General features: G+C 40.4%; 1 protein-coding gene across 1 annotated transcript; it reads right to left on the bottom strand.

Moving 5' to 3' along the window:
* Nucleotides 1-1,046: 1,046 nt before the first annotated feature.
* On the bottom strand, nt 1,047-20,677 carry sytl3 (synaptotagmin-like 3). The gene is made up of 11 exons (XM_034161810.1): nt 20,507-20,677; nt 18,731-18,946; nt 17,743-17,810; nt 16,094-16,145; nt 15,949-16,015; nt 15,781-15,856; nt 10,719-10,840; nt 5,078-5,197; nt 4,760-4,929; nt 1,424-1,526; nt 1,047-1,327 (listed from the first exon to the last, which is right to left on the bottom strand). The coding sequence occupies exons 1-11, from the start codon at nt 20,602-20,604 to the stop codon at nt 1,154-1,156; spliced, it is 1,266 nt and encodes a 421-aa protein (XP_034017701.1). The 5' UTR covers nt 20,605-20,677; the 3' UTR covers nt 1,047-1,153.
* Nucleotides 20,678-23,375: the final 2,698 nt, after the last annotated feature.

Raw genomic sequence — 23,375 nt, 5'->3', positions numbered from 1 at the left:
AACAAATCTACACAAATATTTTTGGGACAGGAACAATGTCAATGACCAATATTGTGCCCTTGTTAAAGTAAAAGAAAAGTTATCAGACAGTTTTTGAGAAAATTGGGTCCAAATACCCAAATAGGCTGTTTTCTGCATTAAAATGGCTGCCATTTCCAAACAAATGAATCTATGACTATAATTTTTTATGAGAAATATGTCAATGACCCATATTATGCCCTTGACAAATTAAAAAAAAAGTTATCGGACAGTGTTTGAGAAAATTGCCCTTAAGTGTTCAAAATGGCTATTTTCATTATAAGAATGGCCACCATTTCCAAACAAACGAATCTACGAATATGATTTTTAGTCAGGAACAATGTCAATGACCCATATTACACCCTTGCCAAATTAGAAAAAAAGACAGTTTTTGAGATATTGCAATAAATGGACGATGCCGGCGGATGCTGCACCACAACGTAGGGTTAGTGGCCTATCTGCTGGTAACTCAAAAAAGGCAAGCGGTGAGGGTGAGGATAATGATCAGGATCAAAGGGTCAGGATTGCATAAATGTCTATTCATTCATGTGAGCTGGTGGACATTGGCATTTTCAGGCAGGGGTGGTCGACTAGATTGGACTATGGAACTCAATTAGGCTTGGTACTGTTGGGCATTGGTGGCAGTATGGGCTCTCTGAGTGCGTTTGTTTAATTGGAGGGAGAAGTGACCTGAGGTGGACTAGCATACCGTCGGCTATCAGCAGCTTCGTGCTAGAGTACAGAGAGGCATCGGCCTGTTTGGCCTCAGGGCCTATATAGGATGTATTTCTTCCTGATGGCCCAAGTGTTCTTAAAGAAAATACACTCCAATCCTGGGACATACCAACTCCCCACAGTTAGAGGAAAAAGAACAAAATTTAAATTGCGATTAGTGCTATCCTTTTGCAGCGTTCTGCATGAATTTAGGTACAGCCAACAAATTATTGTGAGGGCGCCCACAACGTTTGCGGGAGCTGAGCAGCAGGAGCTCATCCAAAGTCCGTTCTGGCCGATTGTTGTTTTCATGCTGCTCATCCACACTGTCCACAATTACAAGCAAGAAGATGAGGGTAAGCTGCCGACTGAAACCATCCTCCAGACAACAGGGCATGTGAGGGGTTTCCTCATGTCTCATCTAAAAGTTTACCCTGGGACACAACGGGTACCAGTGGGGCGCCCGATCCTCAAATATCCAGCCGTCCAAAGGGATGAGGACCGCGCCGAGAAACGCCTTCTTCTTCAGAGCTCCTGAATTCCACACGGAGGCCTGCAGCTTCTTTGTATGCAACAAGTTGCGATCTATGTGATACTGAAAATAAATAAAATAAAATAAAATCAGGCATTTGACACAAACACTTTAACAGAAAACACCATTAGTAACAGAGTAGTTTCACAAACAATTTACCTTTAAAACTTCATTATAAACCGGATCAGTGGTGTTTTTCTTCACAGTCGTCTTCAGTTTGCAGTTCTTGTTTTTTTCTGGTAAAAGACAGACTCTAACGCATCTACACATGAAGACAACGCAAACACAAGTTAGGCCCACTGATGGCAATTAGGCAACCTAGCATTGTGCTAATGGTGTAGCATTTGATGTTTGCTAATTTTTCATCAGTGAGTCAAAAAACAAAAAAAAACAAGAAAAGTTTGCTACTTTATAACCCAAGTAAAGTTTGTCAAATTAACACTAGTAACCTAAATGGCAAATTAGTATATAGAAAATGGGCCATGTTTCTTCAGATACCATACCACTATGTATATGTGTGTCCCTCTCCTGTCCAAATGACACCTCATAGGCTATAGGCGACATAGGCTATTGCGCACTTTAGTAGTAATAGTAGTATTTAAGGGGAGAGACACTTTTGTGCTGCATCATCATCGGCAAGTGTGCTAAAAATGCTGTCATATTTATCTATTCTCTTCTTTTTCATTTGAGCTTTTTCCCTCTGCATTTTTGCAAGTAACAGTAGTAATGGTAGTAATAGTAGTAGTCAAAATTAAGGGGAGTCAATCAATCAATCAATCAATTTTTTTTATATAGCGCCAAATCACAACAAACAGTTGCCCCAAGGCGCTTTATATTGTAAGGCAAGGCCATACAATAATTACGTAAAAACCCCAACGGTCAAAACGACCCCCTGTGAGCAAGCACTTGGCTACAGTGGGAAGGAAAAACTCCCTTTTAACAGGAAGAAACCTCCAGCAGAACCAGGCTCAGGGAGGGGCAGTCTTCTGCTGGGACTGGTTGGGGCTGAGGGAGAGAACCAGGAAAAAGACATGCTGTGGAGGGGGGCAGAGATCAATCACTAATGATTAAATGCAGAGTGGTGCATACAGAGCAAAAAGAGAAAGAAACACTCAGTGCATCATGGGAACCCCCCAGCAGTCTAAGTCTATAGCAGCATAACTAAGGGATGGTTCAGGGTCACCTGATCCAGCCCTAACTATAAGCTTTAGCAAAAAGGAAAGTTTTAAGCCTAATCTTAAAAGTAGAGAGGGTGTCTGTCTCCCTGATCTGAATTGGGAGCTGGTTCCACAGGAGAGGAGCCTGAAAGCTGAAGGCTCTGCCTCCCATTCTACTCTTACAAACCCTAGGAACTACAAGTAAGCCTGCAGTCTGAGAGCAAAGCGCTCTATTGGGGTGATATGGTACTATGAGGTCCCTAAGATAAGATGGGACCTGATTATTCAAAACCTTATAAGTAAGAAGAAGAATTTTAAATTCTATTCTAGAATTAACAGGAAGCCAATGAAGCGCGGCCAATATGGGTGAGATATGCTCTCTCCTTCTAGTCCCTGTCAGTACTCTAGCTGCAGCATTTTGAATTAACTGAAGGCTTTTCAGGGAACGTTTAGGACAACCTGATAATAATGAATTACAATAGTCCAGCCTAGAGGAAATAAATGCATGAATTAGTTTTTCAGCATCATTCTGAGACAAGACCTTTCTAATTTTAGAGATATTGCGTAAATGCAAAAAAGCAGTCCTACATATTTGTTTAATATGCGCTTTGAATGACATATCCTGATCAAAAATGACTCCAAGATTTCTCACAGTATTACTAGAGGTCAGGGTAATGCCATCCAGAGTAAGGATCTGGTTAGACACCATGTTTCTAAGATTTGTGGGGCCAAGTACAATAACTTCAGTTTTATCTGAGTTTAAAAGCAGGAAATTAGAGGTCATCCATGTCTTTATGTCTGTAAGACAATCCTGCAGTTTAGCTAATTGGTGTGTGTCCTCTGGCTTCATGGATAGATAAAGCTGGGTACCATCTGCGTAACAATGAAAATTTAAGCAATACCGTCTAATAATACTGCCTAAGGGAAGCATGTATAAAGTGAATAAAATTGGTCCTAGCACAGAACCTTGTGGAACTCCATAATTAACCTTAGTCTGTGAAGAAGATTCCCCATTTACATGAACAAATTGTAATCTATTAGACAAATATGATTCAAACCACCGCAGCGCAGTGCCTTTAATACCTGTGACACTTTTGTGCTGCATCATCAGAAAATGTGTCATACTCTTCTTCCTTTTCCTGTGAATGTTTTACGTCTACATTTTTGCAAGTAACAGTAGTAGTAGTAGTAGTAGTAGTAGCAGCTCTTTCTTCTTGAGGCACCTTTAGTTGCACCCCAGCTTTTCTATGGAATCCGGGATAGGTGGGAGCTGATAGCTTTGTTGGTGAAGATGAAGTTTTTGTTTCACTCTCTGAATCAAACCCACCCTGGGGAGGGTAATTGGCTTGTTTGTGATATAATAATTTATATCAAACTTGTATCAGTGTTATGAGTTAGCTCTAGTAGCCACATTCGTATACTGAAAATCTATTCGTATATGGCGTCTCTCTCATTGGTCAATATAGGCCACTTGATTAAGCTTACGTATCTGTATTTGCAATTGATACGTAGATTCCTAAAATATGTTATGGAAGCAGCTACGTATCCTTAACCACAACCCCTAACCCCAGCTCTAACATCGCTGTGCTACATACAAATACAATTTGGAATTATTAATGTGGCTATGTATGGATAGCCACTTTGTAGTCAGTTTGTTTTCTGTTGTTGAGTTTTAAAAATTTATTAATAACTTTTTCAGTATGCTATGTAGCAAACGCAAGTATAAATCCAATATCAGACAAAATAAATATCAGGTATTGCTAAGCTAGCTAAAGAACAAGATTTGCTAACAGTAAACGCTTGTTTACTGTTAGCAAAACCAGCTAACACACAGCCTTGTTGTTTTTTCAAACTTAATTGAACAATGAACAATAAAAGTATATGTTGAAGTATCAGCAGTGGGTAAACCAGTCCCAATATAAATACAACAATAATAATAATAATAATAATAATAATAATATATACATATATATATATATATATACATATATACATATACATATATATACATATATATATACATATATATATACATATATATATACATATATATATACATATATATATACATATATATATACATATATATATATATATATATATATATATATATATATATATATATAATTTACATTTGGTCACCATCTTTTGGCTTGTGACACCTGTCAATCACAGCAAACCGAATGTGAAAAGAATCAATTAATGCAGGTTTAGTGGAGCCTGATATCGTTAATTTGAGCCTTATTGCATCCAAATCAGATGGGCTGTGTAGGAAGTGCAGAATATTTCCTCTGGGGACCAGTGATCTGAAAGCGAGGTAACTATACGCTGTGCTTACGGGTGGCACTTCTTCCTCTTGGTGTCTCCACAAGTGAGATTTCTGCCAGCTCCCACTGTGATCTCCAGACACGAGGTGCTGGTGTTGTAGTCCAGGGCCAGCTCCAGTTCTCCTGTCACACTCATGCCGTCAAACAGGCTGCAGTCGGTGCTGATGCTGCTGTTACTGCCCTGAGAAAGCAACACATTTTATTGGTAAAAGCCAAAAAATAACCCACACTCTGATAAACTTTGCTGAGCTCTGGGGATTTCAGAAGGTTGGAACCCTCCTAATCTGTCATCTTATGTTTTATCTGTTAGTACGTCAGTATCTACTCACTCGCTTTCCTCCAGAATACTCAGAACTGAAAGTTTCCTCTTCTGCCCCTGTGGAGGAGCCTTCACCGTCACTGTCTTTGTTTTTCTTGAATAGATTTGGAAGACTGAAGCCTTTGCAGAGCTGGAAAGAGTTTGGATCATTGTTTAGTAAGCACCAAAATAGAATTAAATCTGTGCCGTCAGAGTTTGAATTTGAATTTTTAAGGTTGAAAGTGTTTATCATCAAAATCAGTTTGAAGTTGAATTTCTAAGGTTGAATTTGTTTAGCATCAAAATATTCAACCTCAAAAAAATTCAACCTCAAAAATTTCAACCTAAAAAAAATCAACCTCAAATAAATTTCAACCTCAAAAATTCAACCTAAAAAAAAAAAAAATTCAACCTCAAAAAACAGAAAAGCAGGGAGAAGCAATCGATCCCTGTCTCAGTCATCCAACGTTTATGGAAGTAAATCTTTGACGTTGAATTTTTTGGGGGTTGAATTTTTTTTTAGGTTGAATTTTTTTTTTTAGATTGAAGGTTTTTTTATGCTAACCAAATTCAACTTTAGAAATTCAACTTAAAAGTCTGATTTTTATGTTAAAAAAAAAAATCAACCTTAAAAATTCAAATTCAAACTCTGATGGCACAGATTTACTTCCATACACCAAGGCCACATATTGGTTACTGAAAACAAAAATTTCCCCCTGTTTTTCTAGGACATTACAATTTGCTCATCATATTTCATTAACATCCCCTCACAACTTTTTGAGTTAAATGTTAACAGTCTAACAGTCAAAGAGATAAAAGTGAAAATATTATCTCCTTGATGCAGGCAATAATATTAAAATCAAACACGTTCTTGAGTAAAAATTTGACAGATTCTTTTTTGGATTTTATATTTTTATTTCGGTCATATCATGTTGTAGAGATTAGTTTTGACTGAGTTGAAAGGGTGCAATTTTTGAAAATTTTATAGGCAGAAGCCTAATTTTCAAAAATATATTATTTTTTTATTTGATGTCATTACAAAATTCAAATGTGTAATATCTCAAGGATTCACAAACTTTCAGGCACCACTGTATATTGAACATCACAGAGGCTTCCACAGAAATTAATCAGCCATCAAGGCTGTGATTGGTGGATACGAGACCTTAGAGACTTGGAAAAAAGAAACTTGCAGAACTGAAACTACTGAAGGGAACCAGGGTGATTTGCGCATCTGAATTGGATGCCTCCTGGACCCCTCCATTTGGAGGTTTCTCAAGACACAACCAACTAGGAGGGGACCTCAGATAGACCCAGAAGATGCTACCACTGCCCACTTCATTAGATACCCTTCCATAGCATTGGGTTGTACCTGTTAATGACTTAAGAACTGCCTTACATTCCGAAGGGGATCATGGCATAGATCTAACAAGGTACTGGAAACCCAGCCATATTGATATACAACCCCTGGCAAAAATTATGGAATCACCGGCCTCAGAGGATGCTCATTCAGTTGTTAAATTTTGTAGAAAAAAAGCAGATCACAGACATGACACAAAACTAAAGTCATTTCAAATGGCAACTTTCTGGCTTTAAGAAACACTATAAGAAATCAGGAAAAAAGATTGTGGCAGTCAGTAACGGTTACTTTTTTAGACCAAGCAGAGGGAAAAAATATGGACTCACTCAATTCTGAAGAAAAAATTATGGAATCACCCTGTAAATTTTCATCCCCAAAACTAACACCTGCATCAAATCAGATCTGCTCGTTAGTCTGCATCTAAAAAGGAGTGATCACACCTTGGAGAGCTGTTGCACCAAGTGGACTGACATGAATCATGGCTCCAACACGAGAGATGTCAATTGAAACAAAGGAGAGGATTATCAAACTCTTAAAAGAGAGTAAATCATCACGCAATGTTGCAAAAGATGTTGGTTGTTCACAGTCAGCTGTGTCTAAACTCTGGACCAAATACAAACAACATGGGAAGGTTGTTAAAGGCAAACATACTGGTAGACCAAGGAAGACATCAAAGCATCAAGACAGAAAACTTAAAGCAATATGTCTCAAAAATCAAAAATGCACAACGGAACGAATAAGGAACGAATGGGAGGAAACTGGAGTCAACGTCTGTGACCGAACTGTAAGAAACCGCCTAAAGGAAATGGGATTTACATACAGAAAAGCTAAACGAAAGCCATCATTAAGACCTAAACAGAAAAAAACAAGGTTACAATGGGCTAAGGAAAAGCAATCGTGGACTATGGATGACTGGATGAAAGTCATATTCAGTGATGAATCTCAAATCTGCATTGGGCAAGGTGATGATGCTGGAACTTTTGTTTGGTGCCGTTCCAATGAGATTTATAAAGATGACTGCCTGAAGAGAACATGTAAATTTCCACAGTCATTGATGATATGGGGCTGCATGTCAGGTAAAGGCACTGGGGAGATGGCTGTCATTACATCATCAATAAATGCACAAGTTTACGTTGATATTTTGGACACTTTTCTTATCCCATCAATTGAAAGGATGTTTGGGGATGATGAAATCATTTTTCAAGATGATAATGCATCTTGCCATAGAGCAAAAACTGAAAACATTCCTTGCAAAAGGACACATAGGGTCAATGTCATGGCCTGCAAATAGTCTGGATCTTAATCCAATTGAAAATCTTTCAAGGTTCAAGGTTCAAGGTTCAAGGTTTCTTTATTGTCCCCGTGGGGCAATTTGTTTGCAGCAGTAATTACAACTCAAACAACATAACAACAGTACAACTACAACTAAGACATTTACAAATGTGCATTGAGATAGCGAATAGCATTTGGAATCAGGGACTTTCTAAACCTGTTAGTTCTACACCGAGGGACAACATAACGGCGGCCAGATGGCAGCAGTGAAAACTCATGCCAAAGAGGATGAGCAGGGTCAGCTATAATGGCCTTAGCTTTTTTAAAACATCTGACCTTAAATATTCATTAAGATCGTTAAGTGAACCTCTGGTGATTTTACAGCACACCTTCATAATGTCCATAAGACGATTTCGCTGCTTGATGGACAAACAATCAAACCAACAAATATAAGAAAAGGTTAAAATAGATTTGATAAAACATGAATAAAATATTTTCATAAAAGAAGTGCCCACATGAAAGTTCCGAAGCTTCCGTAAAAAATACATGTGCTGGTTGGCTTTTTTACAAGCTGCATCCACTTGGGGCTCAAAGCACAATTTATCATCAATGATGGTCCCCAAGTATTTGTACTCCTGGACCCGCTCTACATACTGGTTATTTATGAGAGCTGGAGGGAGAACAGAAAGTGACCTGCCAAAATTAATAACTTTGGTGGAAGTTGAAGAAAATGGTCCATGACAAGGCTCCAACCTGCAAAACTGATCTGGCAACAGCAATCAGAGAAAGTTGGAGCCAGATTGATGAAGAGTACTGTTTGTCACTCATTAAGTCCATGCCTCAGAGACTGCAAGCTGTTATAAAAGCCAGAGGTGGTGCAACAAAATACAACCCCTGGCAAAAATTATGGAATCACCGGCCTCGGATGATGTTCATTCAGTTGTTTAATTTTGTAGAAAAAAAGCAGATCACAGACATGACACAAAACTAAAGTCATTTCAAATGGCAACTTTCTGGCTTTAAGAAACACTATAAGAAATCAAGAAAAAAAGATTGTGGCAGTCAGTAACGGTTACTTTTTTAGACCAAGCAGAGGAAAAAAATATGGAATCACTCAATTCTGAGGAATATATTATGGAATCACCCTGTAAATTTTCATCCCCCAAACTAACACCTGCATCAAATCAGATCTGCTCATTGACATTGACCCTATGTGTCTTTTTGCAAGGAATGTTTTCGCAGTTTTTGCTCTATGGCAAGATGCATTATCATCTTGAAAAATGATTTCATCATCCCCAAACATCCTTTCAATTGTCCAAAATATCAACATAAACTTGTGCATTTATTGATGATGTAATGACAGCCATCTCCCCAGTGCCTTTACCTGACATGCAGCCCCATATCATCAATGACTGTGGAAATTTACATGTTCTCTTCAGGCAGTCATCTTTATAAATCTCATTGGAAAGGCACCAAACAGAAGTTCCAGCATCATCACCTTGCCCAATGCAGATTCGAGATCCATCACTGAATATGACTTTCATTCAGTCATCCACAGTCCACGATTGCTTTTCCTTAGCCCATTGTAACCTTGTTTTTTTTCTGTTTAGGTGTTAATGATGGCTTTTGTTTAGCTTTTCTGTATGTAAATCCCATTTCCTTTAGGCGGTTTCTTACAGTTCGGTCACAGACGTTGACTCCAGTTTCCTCCCATTCGTTCCTCATTTGTTTTGTTGTGCATTTTTCAATTTTTGTATTTGGTCCAGAGTTTAGACACAGCTGACTGTGAACAACCAACATCTTTTGCAACATTGCGTGATGATTTACCCTCTTTTAAGAGTTTGATAATCCTCTCCTTTGTTTCAATTGACATCTCTCGTGTTGGAGCCATGATTCATGTCAGTCCACTTGGTGCAACAGCTCTCCAAGGTGTGATCACTCCTTTTTAGATGCAGACTAACGAGCAGATCTGATATGATGCAGGTGTTAGTTTTGGGGATGAAAATTTACAGGGTGATTCCATATTTTTTTCCTCTGCTTGGTCTAAAAAAGTAACCGTTACTGACTGCCACAATCTTTTTTCTTGATTTCTTATAGTGTTTCTTAAAGCCAGAAAGTTGCCATTTGAAATGACATTAGTTTTGTGTCATGTCTGTGATCTGCTTTTTTTCTACAAAATTAAACAACTGAATGAACATCCTCCGAGGCCGTGATTCTATAATTTTTTGCCAGGGGTTGTACTAGTGATGTGTTGGAGCGTTCTTTTGTTTTTCATGATTCCATAATTTTTTCCTCAGAATTGAGTGATTCCATATTTTTTTCCTCTGCTTGGTCTAAAAAAGTAACCGTTACTGACTGCCACAATCTTTTTTTCTTGATTTCTTATAGTGTTTCTTAAAGCCAGAAAGTTGCCATTTCAAATTACTTTAGTTTTGTATCATGTCTGTGATCTGCTTTTTTTCTACAAAATTTAACAACTGAATGAACATCCTCCGAGGCCGGTGATTCCTTAATTTTTGCCAGGGGTTGTAATAGACACCAACACAACCATATTACTGCCACAGGATGGATCAGTGCTCTTTTGTTGAGCTGAATTCTAATTACCTTCTGAATATCACAGCAGAAATTTATACCAGGCAACATTTTTTTCCATTTTCATTGCCCGAGTCTGAATTGGTTATGCGAGTAGAACCAGTCTGGCCCCAATTTTACACAGAGAGCCACAGCTCAGTGGATGGTTCTTCTCTTTCTGACCATTTTCTGTAGACCACAGATGGTTGTGCTCGAAAATCCCAGTAGATCAGCAGTTTCTGAAAAACTCAAACCACCACACCTGGAATGAAGAACCACACCACCCTCAAAATGACTAAAATCAACTCTTGTTGATTGGAACTTCAGCAGATCTTCTTGACTATGTCTACATGCAAACAAAGCAGATGTGCCTGATATGACTGGTAGGTGGTTTTAAACAGTAGAGTGGGTTCGTCTCCCATTTTCATAGGACATTTGAAGATATCAAACGCCCAGGCTGAGACTGACTTACCTGGATCGATTTACTGATATCTGTGTCTGAGAGGCTTTTTTGGGTGCTGTACTCCTGCTGCCTCCTGCTTTTGTTGTCATTCAGTTGGTCTCCTCGCATGTCATCCTGAGATGTGGAAATCTCTGGAATGAGAAAAGAGATGTCAAGCACAGGTCAATAAAAGGGGCATTATATATGTTACATTCACTTCATAGTCAAGAATACAAGAAGACCTTGATTGTGTACATTAGTTCACGCAGTCGCCATGTTGGAATGTTCCATGACGCATGTCCAAATGTCCTCAGACCACTTAATGTGACAAACTGGATTTGACCTGAGTGTTTTATGAACAGTCATGACAGAAGCCCAAATGTCATCATTTGCGTACAGTCTGAACTGATAAAACCAAGTGCTTCATATCTGTCTGGGACAAACCTCGGCACCATGAAATGTTCTGTTATTGCTTATCACGCTGACACAAACACATTCATCACAAAGTTCTGATGACACATACTGCTTGAACATAACAACGTGATCATGTCACCCGCTTACCACGTCAATGCACCACCCTTTGCAGCCAATCACATAGCTCGACTGATCCACACAGCAGGGCAAGATCCACCCACCTGGGGGCAGGCTGAGTGCAGGGTTAAGAACAACCTAACTTTAAGCCTAGTTTACACATAGACGGTTTTGTGGGCGGGCAGTACGTAGACCGAAGTTCGCAGTAGTTCCGTCTGTTTTCGCGGTGGAAAGGGGCGGAGCATTTCGCCGGCGCTTTGGCCGCCGTACTATCCGCAAATACGCAAATAAAATGCAGCTAAATCCACCGAATAAAGCTACGTTTTGACGCCGTAACATCCAGCACACGTCAGGCAACGGGGTTAATACCCAGTTCTATCCTTTACAATCGCAGGTTAAGATGCGCGTGAGAACGGCGGTGTTCTGTTGCCGCCGATAATGCCCTGTGAACCCCTGGATTTATCCAGGCAAATCCTGCGTTACTCCAGGAACTTTTGCATATAGGCACCGCCCCCAGAGTATAATAGGCTGAAGCCTCTGTCACTTCAGGGGGAGGGAGATCATCCTCAGCCTTTTCTTCTTCTTCCTTTCCCCCCTCCACCACAGGGCTACCCTCTGCTTCTGAACCAGACCTCTTGGTAAGTCCTTGCCGCTGCCAATTTTCTTTTAGGAGGCATACTGGAGCTTCTCTGCAAAAATATCTGGAGCTGGCCGCGAGTGAGAGGCCTGCATGCAGCGCGCTAGCGTTTTTATATTGACGGCCACCTATCGGCCGTTTGGAATGCCGTTAACCGCTAGCGCCGCCGTTCTGTCTGCCTCTGTCGCCGGTTAAAACGCCCTTGAGGATACCGATGTGGGCTCTATCGCTGTTTTACATGCCGTTGATTAGGGATACAACACCGGCTGCCAATTACGGCGGTGTAAACTGCGGCACTACAGGAAGGGGCAGGATGAAACAGTGATTAAAAAGTATCAAACGCTGTTGTTTGCGTTGTCTCCGTCGTCACGTGAATTCTCCAGCAGCACTCCCAGAATTATTCGACATGTTGAATAATTTTTTCGACGATTCCCGGTAAAGCTGGAACTAAGCCACGCCCCCTAGTGCCAGCGTTAATAACGGCGTGTGATCCTTAAGACGGCCAAAAACTTCCGGGACGCTTCCGGGAGCTCTTACCGTCTATGTGTAAATGGGGCTTTAATGTCAAGACTCTTGTTTGCAGCGGTGCATGATGTGACGTTTTGCTTCAAGACCCCAGTGCTGTCTTAGTTGACTCTGTTCATCAGTGTAGATATCTTTTTAATACTTAGGTAACTTAATTTTTAGGTCCATCTCCTGTCAGTCTTTGAGTTTACTCATGACATAAAACTATCGGGTGGGGTTCAGCAGGCAGAAAAAACCCCTACAGCCACCAGGCAGCATTTCAAGGATGTAATATCCAATATGGAATATGTAATATGTAATAACCATTAAAAAGATTCCTGACAAAACAATCACATAGAATCTATAACAGGGCACAGATGAGAAGATGTAGTATCTGGAGTTTCTTGGGAATATGTGCTGATTTTAAAGCTGGTTATCGACGTAAGTCGGTTCGTTCAACTGTTGCTGGCAGAAGCAGCTTGAAGAAGTCAGAGGATGTTTGTCACGTTTCCTCTGTGGCTATTTCAACATGCAAGTTTGGTAAATCGAGGCTGATTTCAACGGGCTATTTCACAAAGGCAGAATTTAGAAATGCAAGATAACACAAATAACGATGCTCAATGGTTTCCTCTGACATTGCACCAATGATCAAAATACACCATTCTACACAAACTGTAACGTTTTATCTGATGTTTGTGACAATCAACGCAGTGTTGAGTGGGGTTCAACGTCAATCTGTAGATGGTGTAACAACGTCAGTGTTACACCATCACCAGTGTTTGATGGTGCATTAATGCACCGTCAAAATGTGGATATGTACCTGACCTGTAGTTTGATCTATTTCTAATATTTAATTTCTGTGAAAATCCTATTTGTGTATTTATTTACACAAAGCAGCAGATGTGTTACTGGTTGATTTTAACATTTACAGTATTACGAGGGCTGTCAATAAAGTAACGGTCCTTTTTATTTTTTTCAAAAACTATATGGATTTCATTCATATGTTTTTACGTCAGACATGCTTGAACCCTCGTGCGCATGCGTGAGTTTTTCCACGCCTGTCGGTGACGTCATTCGCCTGTGAGCACTCCTTGTGGGAGGAGTCATCCAGCCCCTCGTCGGAATTCCTTTGTCTGCGAAGTTGCTGAGAGACTGGCGCTTTGTTTGATCAAAATTTTTTCTAAACCTGTGAGACACATCGAAGTGGACACGGTTCGAAAAATTAAGCTGGTTTTCAGTGAAAATTTTAACGGCTGATGAGAGATTTTGAGGTGAGACTGTCGCTTTAAGGACTTTTCACGGTGCGAGACGTCGCGCAGCGCTCTCAGGCGGCGTCATCAGCCTGTTCAAGCTGAAAACCTCCACATTTCAGGCTCTATTGATCCAGGACGTCGTGAGAGAACAGAGAAGTTTCAGAAGAAGTCGGTTTCAGCATTTTATCCGGATATTCCACTGTTAAAGGAGATTTTTTTAATGAAAGACGTGCGGACGGATCCGCGCGTCGGGACGCAGCCGACGCGGTGCGGCGGCACAGGAAAAACACCTCCGTGTTGATAACCATTTGTAAAATCCAGGCGGCTTTTGATGGCTTTCAGTGGAGTGAGTATATGAGAAATTGTTTAACAGGCAGGACATGTTCCAACTTGTCCTTAAGGCTTCCAACAGAGGTGTTTTTCCTGTGGCGGAGCGTCGCGCCGGCTGCGTCCCGACGCGCGGACCCGTCCGCACGTCTTTCATTAAAAACATCTCCTTTAACAGTGGAATATCCGGATAAAATGCTGAAACCGACTTCTTCTGAAACTTCTCTGTTCTCTCACGACGTCCTGGATCAATAGAGCCTGAAATGTGGAGGTTTTCAGCTTGAACAGGCTGATGACGCCGCCTGAGAGCGCTGCGCGACGTCTCGCACCGTGAAAAGTCCTTAAAGCGACAGTCTCACCTCAAAATCTCTCATCAGCCGTTAAAATTTTCACTGAAAACCAGCTTAATTTTTCGAACCGTGTCCACTTCGATGTGTCTCACACGTTTAGAAAAAATTTTGATCAAACAACGCGCCAGTCTCTCAGCAACTTCGCAGACAAAGGAATTCCGACGAGGGGCTGGACGACTCCTCCCACAAGGAGTGCTCACAGGCGAATGACGTCACCGACAGGCGTGGAAAAACTCACGCATGCGCACGAGGGTTCAAGCATGTCTGACGTAAAAACATATGAATGAAATCCATATAGTTTTTGAAAAAAATAAAAAGGACCGTTACTTTATTGACAGCCCTCGTATAATAAGTTGAATATTATAATGAATATCTAATGTGGATATCTAGGTTGATGTAAAGTTAGCATTTCAATGTTCCAGTTTTCAAATTAAATGTATTTTCTACGCTGATTCACCTGGCTTACAGTGGTAGGCACAGATAACCTAAAAGTTAGCTTTTCTAACCACCAGTCCACTAATGAAAACGGTACCTGTGATAACACTAAACCGATAAACAGCTCAAATATCCAGCTAAAGCTACTGCTAACCGCTAACTGCTAACTTTTATGGTACTAATTTAGTTTGGGCTTTTTTTGAGGGGTTGTAAAATACTGAAGAATAAACCTAAACAGCTGATGATTTAGTATGTTGGAGCGTAAACATGGAGGTACCCAATAAGGTTTATGCTGTGTTCAAAATCCGCGGACATTCAGAGATTCCAACTTCTAGGTCGGGGAAGAATGCTTTGAATGCTCCATCGGGTTGGAATTTTCATTCAGAAACGCCTGAGAAAATTGAGCAACCCCAGGTATCTGTGTTGATGCCGCCAAGGCAGCCATGTTTGTGACGGCTGAGACAACAATGTTACTAATGTTGAAAATGCATCTTTAAAATGAAATTTTAATAAAACTTTCCAGGTATATGGAATATATTCACATTCTACACACAATTAATTAGGTTACCAGCACCAGACATAGATAAAAACATTGTTGATGATGTAATTTAGCACAAATGATAATGTTAGCCTAGCTCTACTGTGATAGGCTAAGTAGTTTATCCATATTTGTGTCCAAGGTAATCTCATGAATGCACTTTTTCTGGAAGTAGGGGTTTTTATGTCAGGTCTTTACAAATTTCTGAAGTTTCTGAATGTAGCACTAGCATCAAGATCAGATGGTGATCAAGACATCCATAAATAATTAAATGAACAAATGAAATTAAACTGCAGCTTACAATCAACATAGAAGAGGAAGCATTAAAAAATATTAAATGAGAATGAATCCATTGTAATTCATAAAGGGAAGTCAGGATAAATTCATCCAGGATAACTGGAAAAACCCAGCTTTATTCACTATCTCTGCTTTGAGTAATAATCCAGATTGTAATGACATAACAGTTTGTGTGATCAGTAGTTGAAGTATAAACTAAAATGAACTGTGCGAGACTTACGCCTATTAAGATGGTTGGTGAAGGAAGTAACCAAATCTTCCATAGATAAGGTCAAAGGCTTTGCACTTTTAAAATCCTGCCAAACAAAACACAACATTATTTGCACTTTGTACTTTCATAGGTGAAATAGATGCAGTGTTATGTCTGTTTGTTTGTGTGTTTGTTTACCCCAGATCTGCTCAGGTACTGATAGTCAGAATGTGATGGAGGAGTGGGGGGTATGACTGATATAACACTGCGATATACAAGAAAACACGTTAGTTAAAGCAAAATGCATACACAACAAACAACGTGGTGTAAAGTGTTATCATACCTTAGCACGCTGTATGTTTTTAATAACATCTCCCCAACCGTTTCATATCTGTCTGTGAAATACAAAATTCTAATAAATGACATTTCCACCATGACAAAACAGAAGGCACAGGACTGCAAAAGGATTTTTGGATTACTGTAACAATAAATTATTTTATTATTCTGTTCATTTATAGTTTTATGTTGGTTGTTGTGGTGAGCTTGTTAAAGCATCTTATGTACATTTATGCCCATAAGTGATTATGAATGAATGGTCCATACAAACGGTGGGGTTTGAACTTTCATTTGCATGTTGTTTAGAACATGTGGGATTTTTCAGCACCTCATAGTTATTGCGTTGTGCACACCCAATTTATGTTCTTTTGTAGTTACACATATTATAAATTGTGTTCACTGTAGCGTATCATTCCCACAGCAGAGAAGGTGATAGACTGCAATCTGCTATCCCTACAGGACCTGTACACCTCCAGGGCCCTGAGGCGAGCAAGGAAGATTAGTGCCGATCCCTCTCACCCAGGACACAAACTTTTTGTCACCCTCCCCTCTGGCAAACGGCTGAGGTCCATCAGGACTAAAATGTCAAGACACAAAAACAGCTTCTTTCTGTCTGCAGCTTATAAATAATGCCAGAGACCCCCATTTACCCTGCCCCCCCACCCCCACAAAGTACAGATTAATTAATCATCCCTGCACTGAAAAGGTACTGTACATCTGCATGCCTTTGCACAGCCCCATTCCACTGTTATATTTATTTGACAGTGAACATAGTTTTGCCTATTTGTTTATTCGTCTATTTGTCTCCTTTACATCTTACAGAATTATTTTTCCTTTTCTTTTTTATTGTTGTTTATGCAACAATTACTTTTTACAGAAGTGTTTTTCCTTTTCTTAGCACCAACATGTTTATGCACCAATGTCACCAGTTCAAATTCCTTGTATGTGAGAACTTACTTGGCAATAAATCCGATTCTGATTCTGATATATGACAGCCATTAGAACCTTTTCTGCAGGTGGCAGACATGTCTATAGGATATTAAAGAGACCAAACAAAACTGCTTCTGCAATCAATCTGGTGCATCAAAAGTCACCACAAACTCATCACTTCATCCTCATTAAGCTATTGTTTATACAGTAACCTACAAGATTAAAGAATTTATTGTTTTAGAGTGACCATCTACACAATCTAGCTGTGAAGGACTAGAAAAGTGACATATTATGATTTATTGACGATTTACTATTATATTGATAATATGCTATTAATGGTTAATTGATTTATGATTAGTCTTTCATAGTAAGTGTATTTTTAGCCAGTTCCTCAAAATAGCCATTCTGAGTGGGACCTTGAAAGGACAACCATAGATGTATTTTAAAGCAATATATTTATATAAAATAGGCTTTGGGACAAAGGTTTGACCTTGGCATGTGACCTTGAAGTTTAACTGATTTGTCTCAGGATCAAAGTACTTTGTTCCTGACTTGCCCTCTATCATTACACCAAGTTTGGTCCCAATTGGATCAAAACTCTGAGTCTCACACACACACACACACACACACACACACACACACATGCACATACAGTAAACAGTGCCCACTCACACATGACCTACACTTGGCTAATAATTAAAGTATAAATAAGTATTATAAACTAACCTGTGGTGACAGGAAATTTCCTTCCTCGCTCTTCTAAGAACCAGTCTCCAGACCTGAACTTCACCTTTCTGTATAGATGAAAAATAACTTTCAGGGAAAAAGAAAACAGGACAAACCTCTTATCATATTTTTGGACTGGTCGTACAGTGTTGATTTTTGTGCTAAATTATTCCCAACAGACAAACCCATCAATAGGTCAAAAACTGATTCTTATGTTGACCTGCTACTGCAGTAGAGCCATGGGATCATAACAACAGGGTCAAAGGTCAAATACTCATTCCGGGTCTTCTCAGAGCAAATAGAAACTTGGGGTCTCTGAGTGACTTAAACAGTCTCAGTGGGTACTGAGATCTCCACCGCGGCGGACATGGAGGAAGAAGAGCCAGAGCGCCCTGTTATAATCGAACACCTGACAAACTTGCTATCTTTCAGTTACATAAACTTTGTAAGATTCAATGGCCATGAAGACCATAAGGGCGACTTTAACTTACACCCAAAGGATTGACCAGAGGTGGTTCAAGCTTGAGCAATGCCTTGGAATTAAAAATGAAGAAGTAAATCAATCACAGTTTTGACCTTTGACCCCAATGACCTTGATCAATATCAAAACAAACCTCTTATTCAGGGGTTAACCTACTTGCATACAGCAAGTTTGGTGCCAGTTGGCTGAAGCACCTCGGTGAAATAATGGACCAACAATCAAACTTTTCTCAAGTTCCAGTAAAAGGGGATCAGTGTTCTGTAGAGTTTTAAGGCAGCTTGGACAGAGATGAGGTTTTTGGTGTTGCATTTTTGAACTTAAAGAGGAAGTTAAAAGGGAATTAAGGGGACGTTCACTGGAAACCAGCCTGAGTTGTAAAACTCATCTTGCAAGTACAAACCGGAAACAGAGTTTTGAAAGTCAGAATCTCAGTAGTTGCAGTAAATTTGTGTGTGTGTGTGCATGTTTCATGAGTGGCGTTCTCGCTGCGTGCGGTTGTCTCTGTACCTGTAAGCATGGCAGATGGTGCATTGCCATCCTGCAGCTCCCACGCCCATGCGGCAGTCTTTGCACACCCGATGGCTGCAGCCTCTGCAGACGTCTCCTGTGTTGCAGAACTTTCCCAGCTGCCTCTGGCAGCGGGCGCAGGTCCGCTCGCCGTACTGCCTGACAGAACCCTGAGTACCGCTTCTTCTCAGCTCCAGCAGCTCATGTTTCATTCTTCTACCAGGAGAGCAGGAGAGAATAAAGCTTAGAGTGTCAGTGCGTTTTCTTTGAACAAATCTGTTGCTTAAATTGTTTAGCACTGATGTCTCACAGCGAGAAGATCATGGGTTTGATTCCCACCTGTGGCCTTTTCTGTGTGTAGTTTGCATGTTCTCCCCGTGTTTGTGTGGGTTCCCTCCGGGTGCTCCGGCTTCCTCCCACATCCAAAGACATGCAGGTTAGGTGGATTGGAAACTAAATTGTCTGTAGGTGTGTGTGCGGGTGTGAATGTGTTTGTCTGTCTATATGTGGTCCTGTGACAGACTGGCGTCCTGTCTAAGGTGTTACCGCACCTCACACCTATGACTGCTGGGATAGGCTCCACCCCCCTGCGACCTGATCTTGGATAAGGGCTTGAAGATGTGTGTGTGTGTTACTTCAATTGCAATGTCACACTTTTCTGCATCATGGAAGGTCAAAGTTTGGAACCTGGTTCAAGCCTTAGAAAATCTTAGATGGCTCAGAAGGGTGTCTTGGTGGTTTCCCTCACTAGTCTAGGGTGATAAACTGAATTTCCGACATTGTGCCGTAGTTTTGCTTTAACAGTGGAAGGCTTTTTCATATTTTTTTTTCTCTGCAATCATGACTTTTGGTCATCATCTTGTATTGCAGTTCTGAGGATCTGTTATCATTGTTGGACTTGTTGTGACATCACCGGGAGGTTTTCTGGAAGTGCCAATTACTGGTGCACTAATCCTATACTGATACTGAATCAGTATCAGTATGATATTGGCTAAAATTGTTGGATTATTGAAAAAAATGCTGGATAATTGGAAAAAAAAATGCTGGATAATTGAAAACAAAACAAACAAACAAAAAACCCAAACAAAACAAATAAACAAACAAAAAATCCAAGCTAATCCAAGTCTTCAGTCTTACATCCAAGTCATGTTGAGGGCTATGTATGTTTTCTGTTAGTGCAGTAGAATATTTGCTTGACAGTTTGAGTTGATGCTTTATTGGATGGTTAGGTTAGCAAAGGACATCCAGAGAAATGTATTAGTGGCTTTAAGACAAGGGAAAAAATGTATCAAATTGATATTGTTATCAGCAGATACTGAAAATCCCATCAATATCAGTATCAGACATGAAAAAGCCATATCATGCCATCTCTGGCACCAAAAGTTGTGGTAAAGTTATACATTTGTGCTACAGTTGATTTTGCATGTCATATTGTACAAGACAGGTGCATTACATCAAATGGTGCACAATTATTCCGATCAGTGAATCCACCCATATTGTTTACATTACTGTAATAACAGTTCCGTTTCTCCAGTCACAACCACAGAAGCCTATAATTCCTTCAGAATTGTTTGGGTGGCTTCCCTCACCAGCCTCCTTGATAATTTATCATCCAGTACTGTCTGTATTTCTTAATGATAGATGAAAAATTAAGTCCAAGATCAAAAAATTGTGTTGCTGTCCAAATAGGTATGGGTCTGAGTGTATAATTTTGAAATTCAGCTTGGTTAAGCAGAATTTTCAGATGCCAAAGTGATTTTAAAAAAATAGACCTACCTGATTCTGTCCTCTTCAATAGCGCGCAGCTGTTTGTCTCTGTGGAGAACCTGCAGGACTTTTTCTCTCTCCAGAGCTTGAAGGAAACTTAAATCCATCTCCAGGCAGCAGCAGCCTGTGTGAGTCTGTCAGACTGTCCTCTCATCTGTGGGTCGCTGTCTTTTTGTTGCTGTCCACCTCCCTCCCTCCCTTTTACTGCACTCAAGGGCTCAGACGTCCTCTTCACTCTGTGGCTGAAACAGAGACTGCAGGCTGGTGATGCATCACCTTCCCGATCAGGGTCTCCACAGCTTCACACGTCACAACCGCACTGAGACATGCTGGGCAGCCAGTGGGCATGGCTCAACAAAGCCTCAAAATGAACATGCAAACACAAATTTTAATACATTAAATGATATGTCTGCCTCCTGATAATATATATAAAAAAACACAACAAAGATACATTAACATTACATTAACAAGATCTTATAGAAACAGTATGGGGTCAAAGATCATCATTTAAGTTTGCCACCTCCTATCCTCTAAGTTTCATCAAACTTTAGGTGGGTTCTGGAATTGCTCAAGCAAGATCAAATTTACCAAAGATCAGTCATTGGGATCACAGCAAAATTTAAGTGCAGGTCCCCAGACCAAGTGGGAACAGAGACATAAGAAAAAATCAGCCACACTCACAAAGTATGTAGTTGACATTATATTATTGGTGCCAGAGGTCTGATATGCATATTATCCACTGTAATCTGTGCAGAAAACGTCGTTTCAGTATCTCATATAGTTCCTGAGATATGTATTGACCACCAATTTGACCTTGATCCTAGGTGAACGACCTTGAAATGACCTATGTTGCAACAAGACGGTCCACTGAGGCTATGCACAGATTTGGATTGAAATTGTTCTTTGTGTTTCGCAGTTATCGTGTACCTGCCTCAGTTCAACTGACACAAATTAGATGTGAGATAAGCAAACACTCTACGTCCTGCTGACTTGTTTTTCACCAGATAAATGGAGTAAATCTGCATTCTGAGACCTCAGGGTACGATTTCCTTTTTTCAAGATCACCTGGACATTTTTATTAGCCTTTTATTTCATACTGGTGCAATTATCAGGCTGTTTAATCAGCATGTTGACATGCCACACCTCCTCGTTGATGGATTATCTTGGTCAAGGTCAAATCCTCACTAACGTGGAGTTTAACATTATATTAATAATGTTAATATTTTCAAATACACCTTTTGTATACATACAAGAAATCTTAAATATTTTATTTAAACTCGTGAAAAGTTGGAATGAAAGAAAATTGCATTTATGGTTTTATTGGGTATAATTCAACAACAGACCTTAAAATGAGTTCACAGGAAGCCAGTGAAGGAAGTCTAATGCAAGTGTGATATGATCATGATGATCATGTATGACATGATTTTTTTTTTTTTTTTTTTTGCCTCCTTGCTCTCGGCCGAGACGGTCGCATTTTTCTCTTCTCCCTCCCTGCTTATCTTTCCTGCTTCTGTGGCGTGTTGTCTGTGAGGCTGCCAGCTTTGCTCTTCTGGAAACAGCAAAAATGGATCTTTTAAAGTGGTCTCTGAACGCAATTGACACTATTTTTTTCTACAAGACACTCGGGAGCGGAGGACCCGACCTGTCCTGCCGGGACACATGTGATGGGTTACGTGATGGACAGTTGGAGGAAATGGCAGGTCATGTGCCTTTACACGCTGTCTGTGGAGGACGTCGAAGATGTGTATATATTTGGCACGGTGGTGACCGGGTTCCTGCTGTGTGGAGCGGGCATAGCGCTGGTTTACCGGAAAATTAAGAAAGTGGAAGCGGCAATAATTGGCCCGTCCAGGCTGCCCCACATAATTGACTCGATTGGAAGGGCAGTGTCAGCTCAGTCGGCGGGTGTCAACCGCGCATTGGAAACCATCTCTGGTAGGATGGCTGCACCGGAAAACCGCATTGATCGTCAGTAATGACCACATCTCCTCTCCTAATTCAGATGTATTGAAAGCCACTCTGTCTCAGACTGTGGAATCTTTCAGGCGTCTGCTAATCTGGATTTTCATTCAGCTTCCCAAAACACAGCTGCACTTCAAGGCCGCTGTGATAAAAACCTCCTGGAAGAAGAACAACGCTCATGCCTCACTCCCCTGGTCTCCCCCGCCCTCAGCTTCTCCAGCTCTGACGTTGACTGTGGACAGTGGAGTGTTCAGGGCTGGGCCCTTCCTCCCTCCAGAACGGACGAGCAAGGCTGTTGATGGCACCTAAAGGCGGCCTCCGGGTGTTCTGTCTGATAACTGGACTCTTACAAATCTCGGTCGTCGTCTCTCGTCCTGTTGTTGTGTGTGATCATTGTTCATTGTGCTGATGGGTTTTTTCCTGCATTGCTGCTGTGTGATTCAATGCAGCAGCAATGAAGGTTTTTCTTTCCCAAGTTTTACCTTGTGTGTGCTTTTTATATGTGTTCATGTACCGGGCCGGCTTATGTGTGTTGTGTGTTATGTGTGTGTTGTCTGTCGTCATGAGGCCGGTCATGGTTTGCTCAGCCCTGCTGTTGACCTAAGGCAGGATATACATCTGGAGCTGGTCCCCGGGCGCCTAAAGGCGACTTCTGTGCCTAACTGGCAATTAGGATGGGTTAAATGCAGTAAACACATTTCATTGTGCAGGGAACATGTTCCTTTGTGCATATGACAATAAAATTCTTTTGAATCCTTTTGAATCCTTTGAATCAAATCTTCTTGCTCTAGTTAAAAAAAAAAAAAAAAAACAGCAGCCGTATTCTGAATCATCTGAAGACTTTTTCTTCTTTACTTTTTATGTGGTAAACCACAAAGTAAAACGTTGTAGTAATCACTTCTGGAGAACATAAAAG

Source organism: Thalassophryne amazonica, chromosome 21, assembly GCF_902500255.1.
Source record: "Thalassophryne amazonica chromosome 21, fThaAma1.1, whole genome shotgun sequence".
Classification (NCBI taxonomy): Eukaryota; Metazoa; Chordata; class Actinopteri; order Batrachoidiformes; family Batrachoididae; genus Thalassophryne; species Thalassophryne amazonica.
Note: the sequence above shows the minus strand (reverse complement) of the source record. Positions and strands in the feature narration are given on the sequence as shown.

What these genes read in the sequence shown, in the direction of transcription:
- sytl3 (XM_034161810.1), bottom strand. Translation starts at nt 20,604, where the DNA reads ATGGATTTAAGTTTCCTTCAAGCTCTGGAGAGAGAAAAAGTCCTGCAG. An exon ending in CACCAACCATCTTAATAGGC is followed by an intron (nt 10,841 to 15,780) that starts GTAAGTCTCGCA and finishes TTCTCATTCCAG; the next exon opens with AGATTTCCACATCTCAGGAT. An exon ending in TTTATAATGAAGTTTTAAAG is followed by an intron (nt 1,328 to 1,423) that starts GTAAATTGTTTG and finishes ATTTATTTTCAG; the next exon opens with TATCACATAGATCGCAACTT.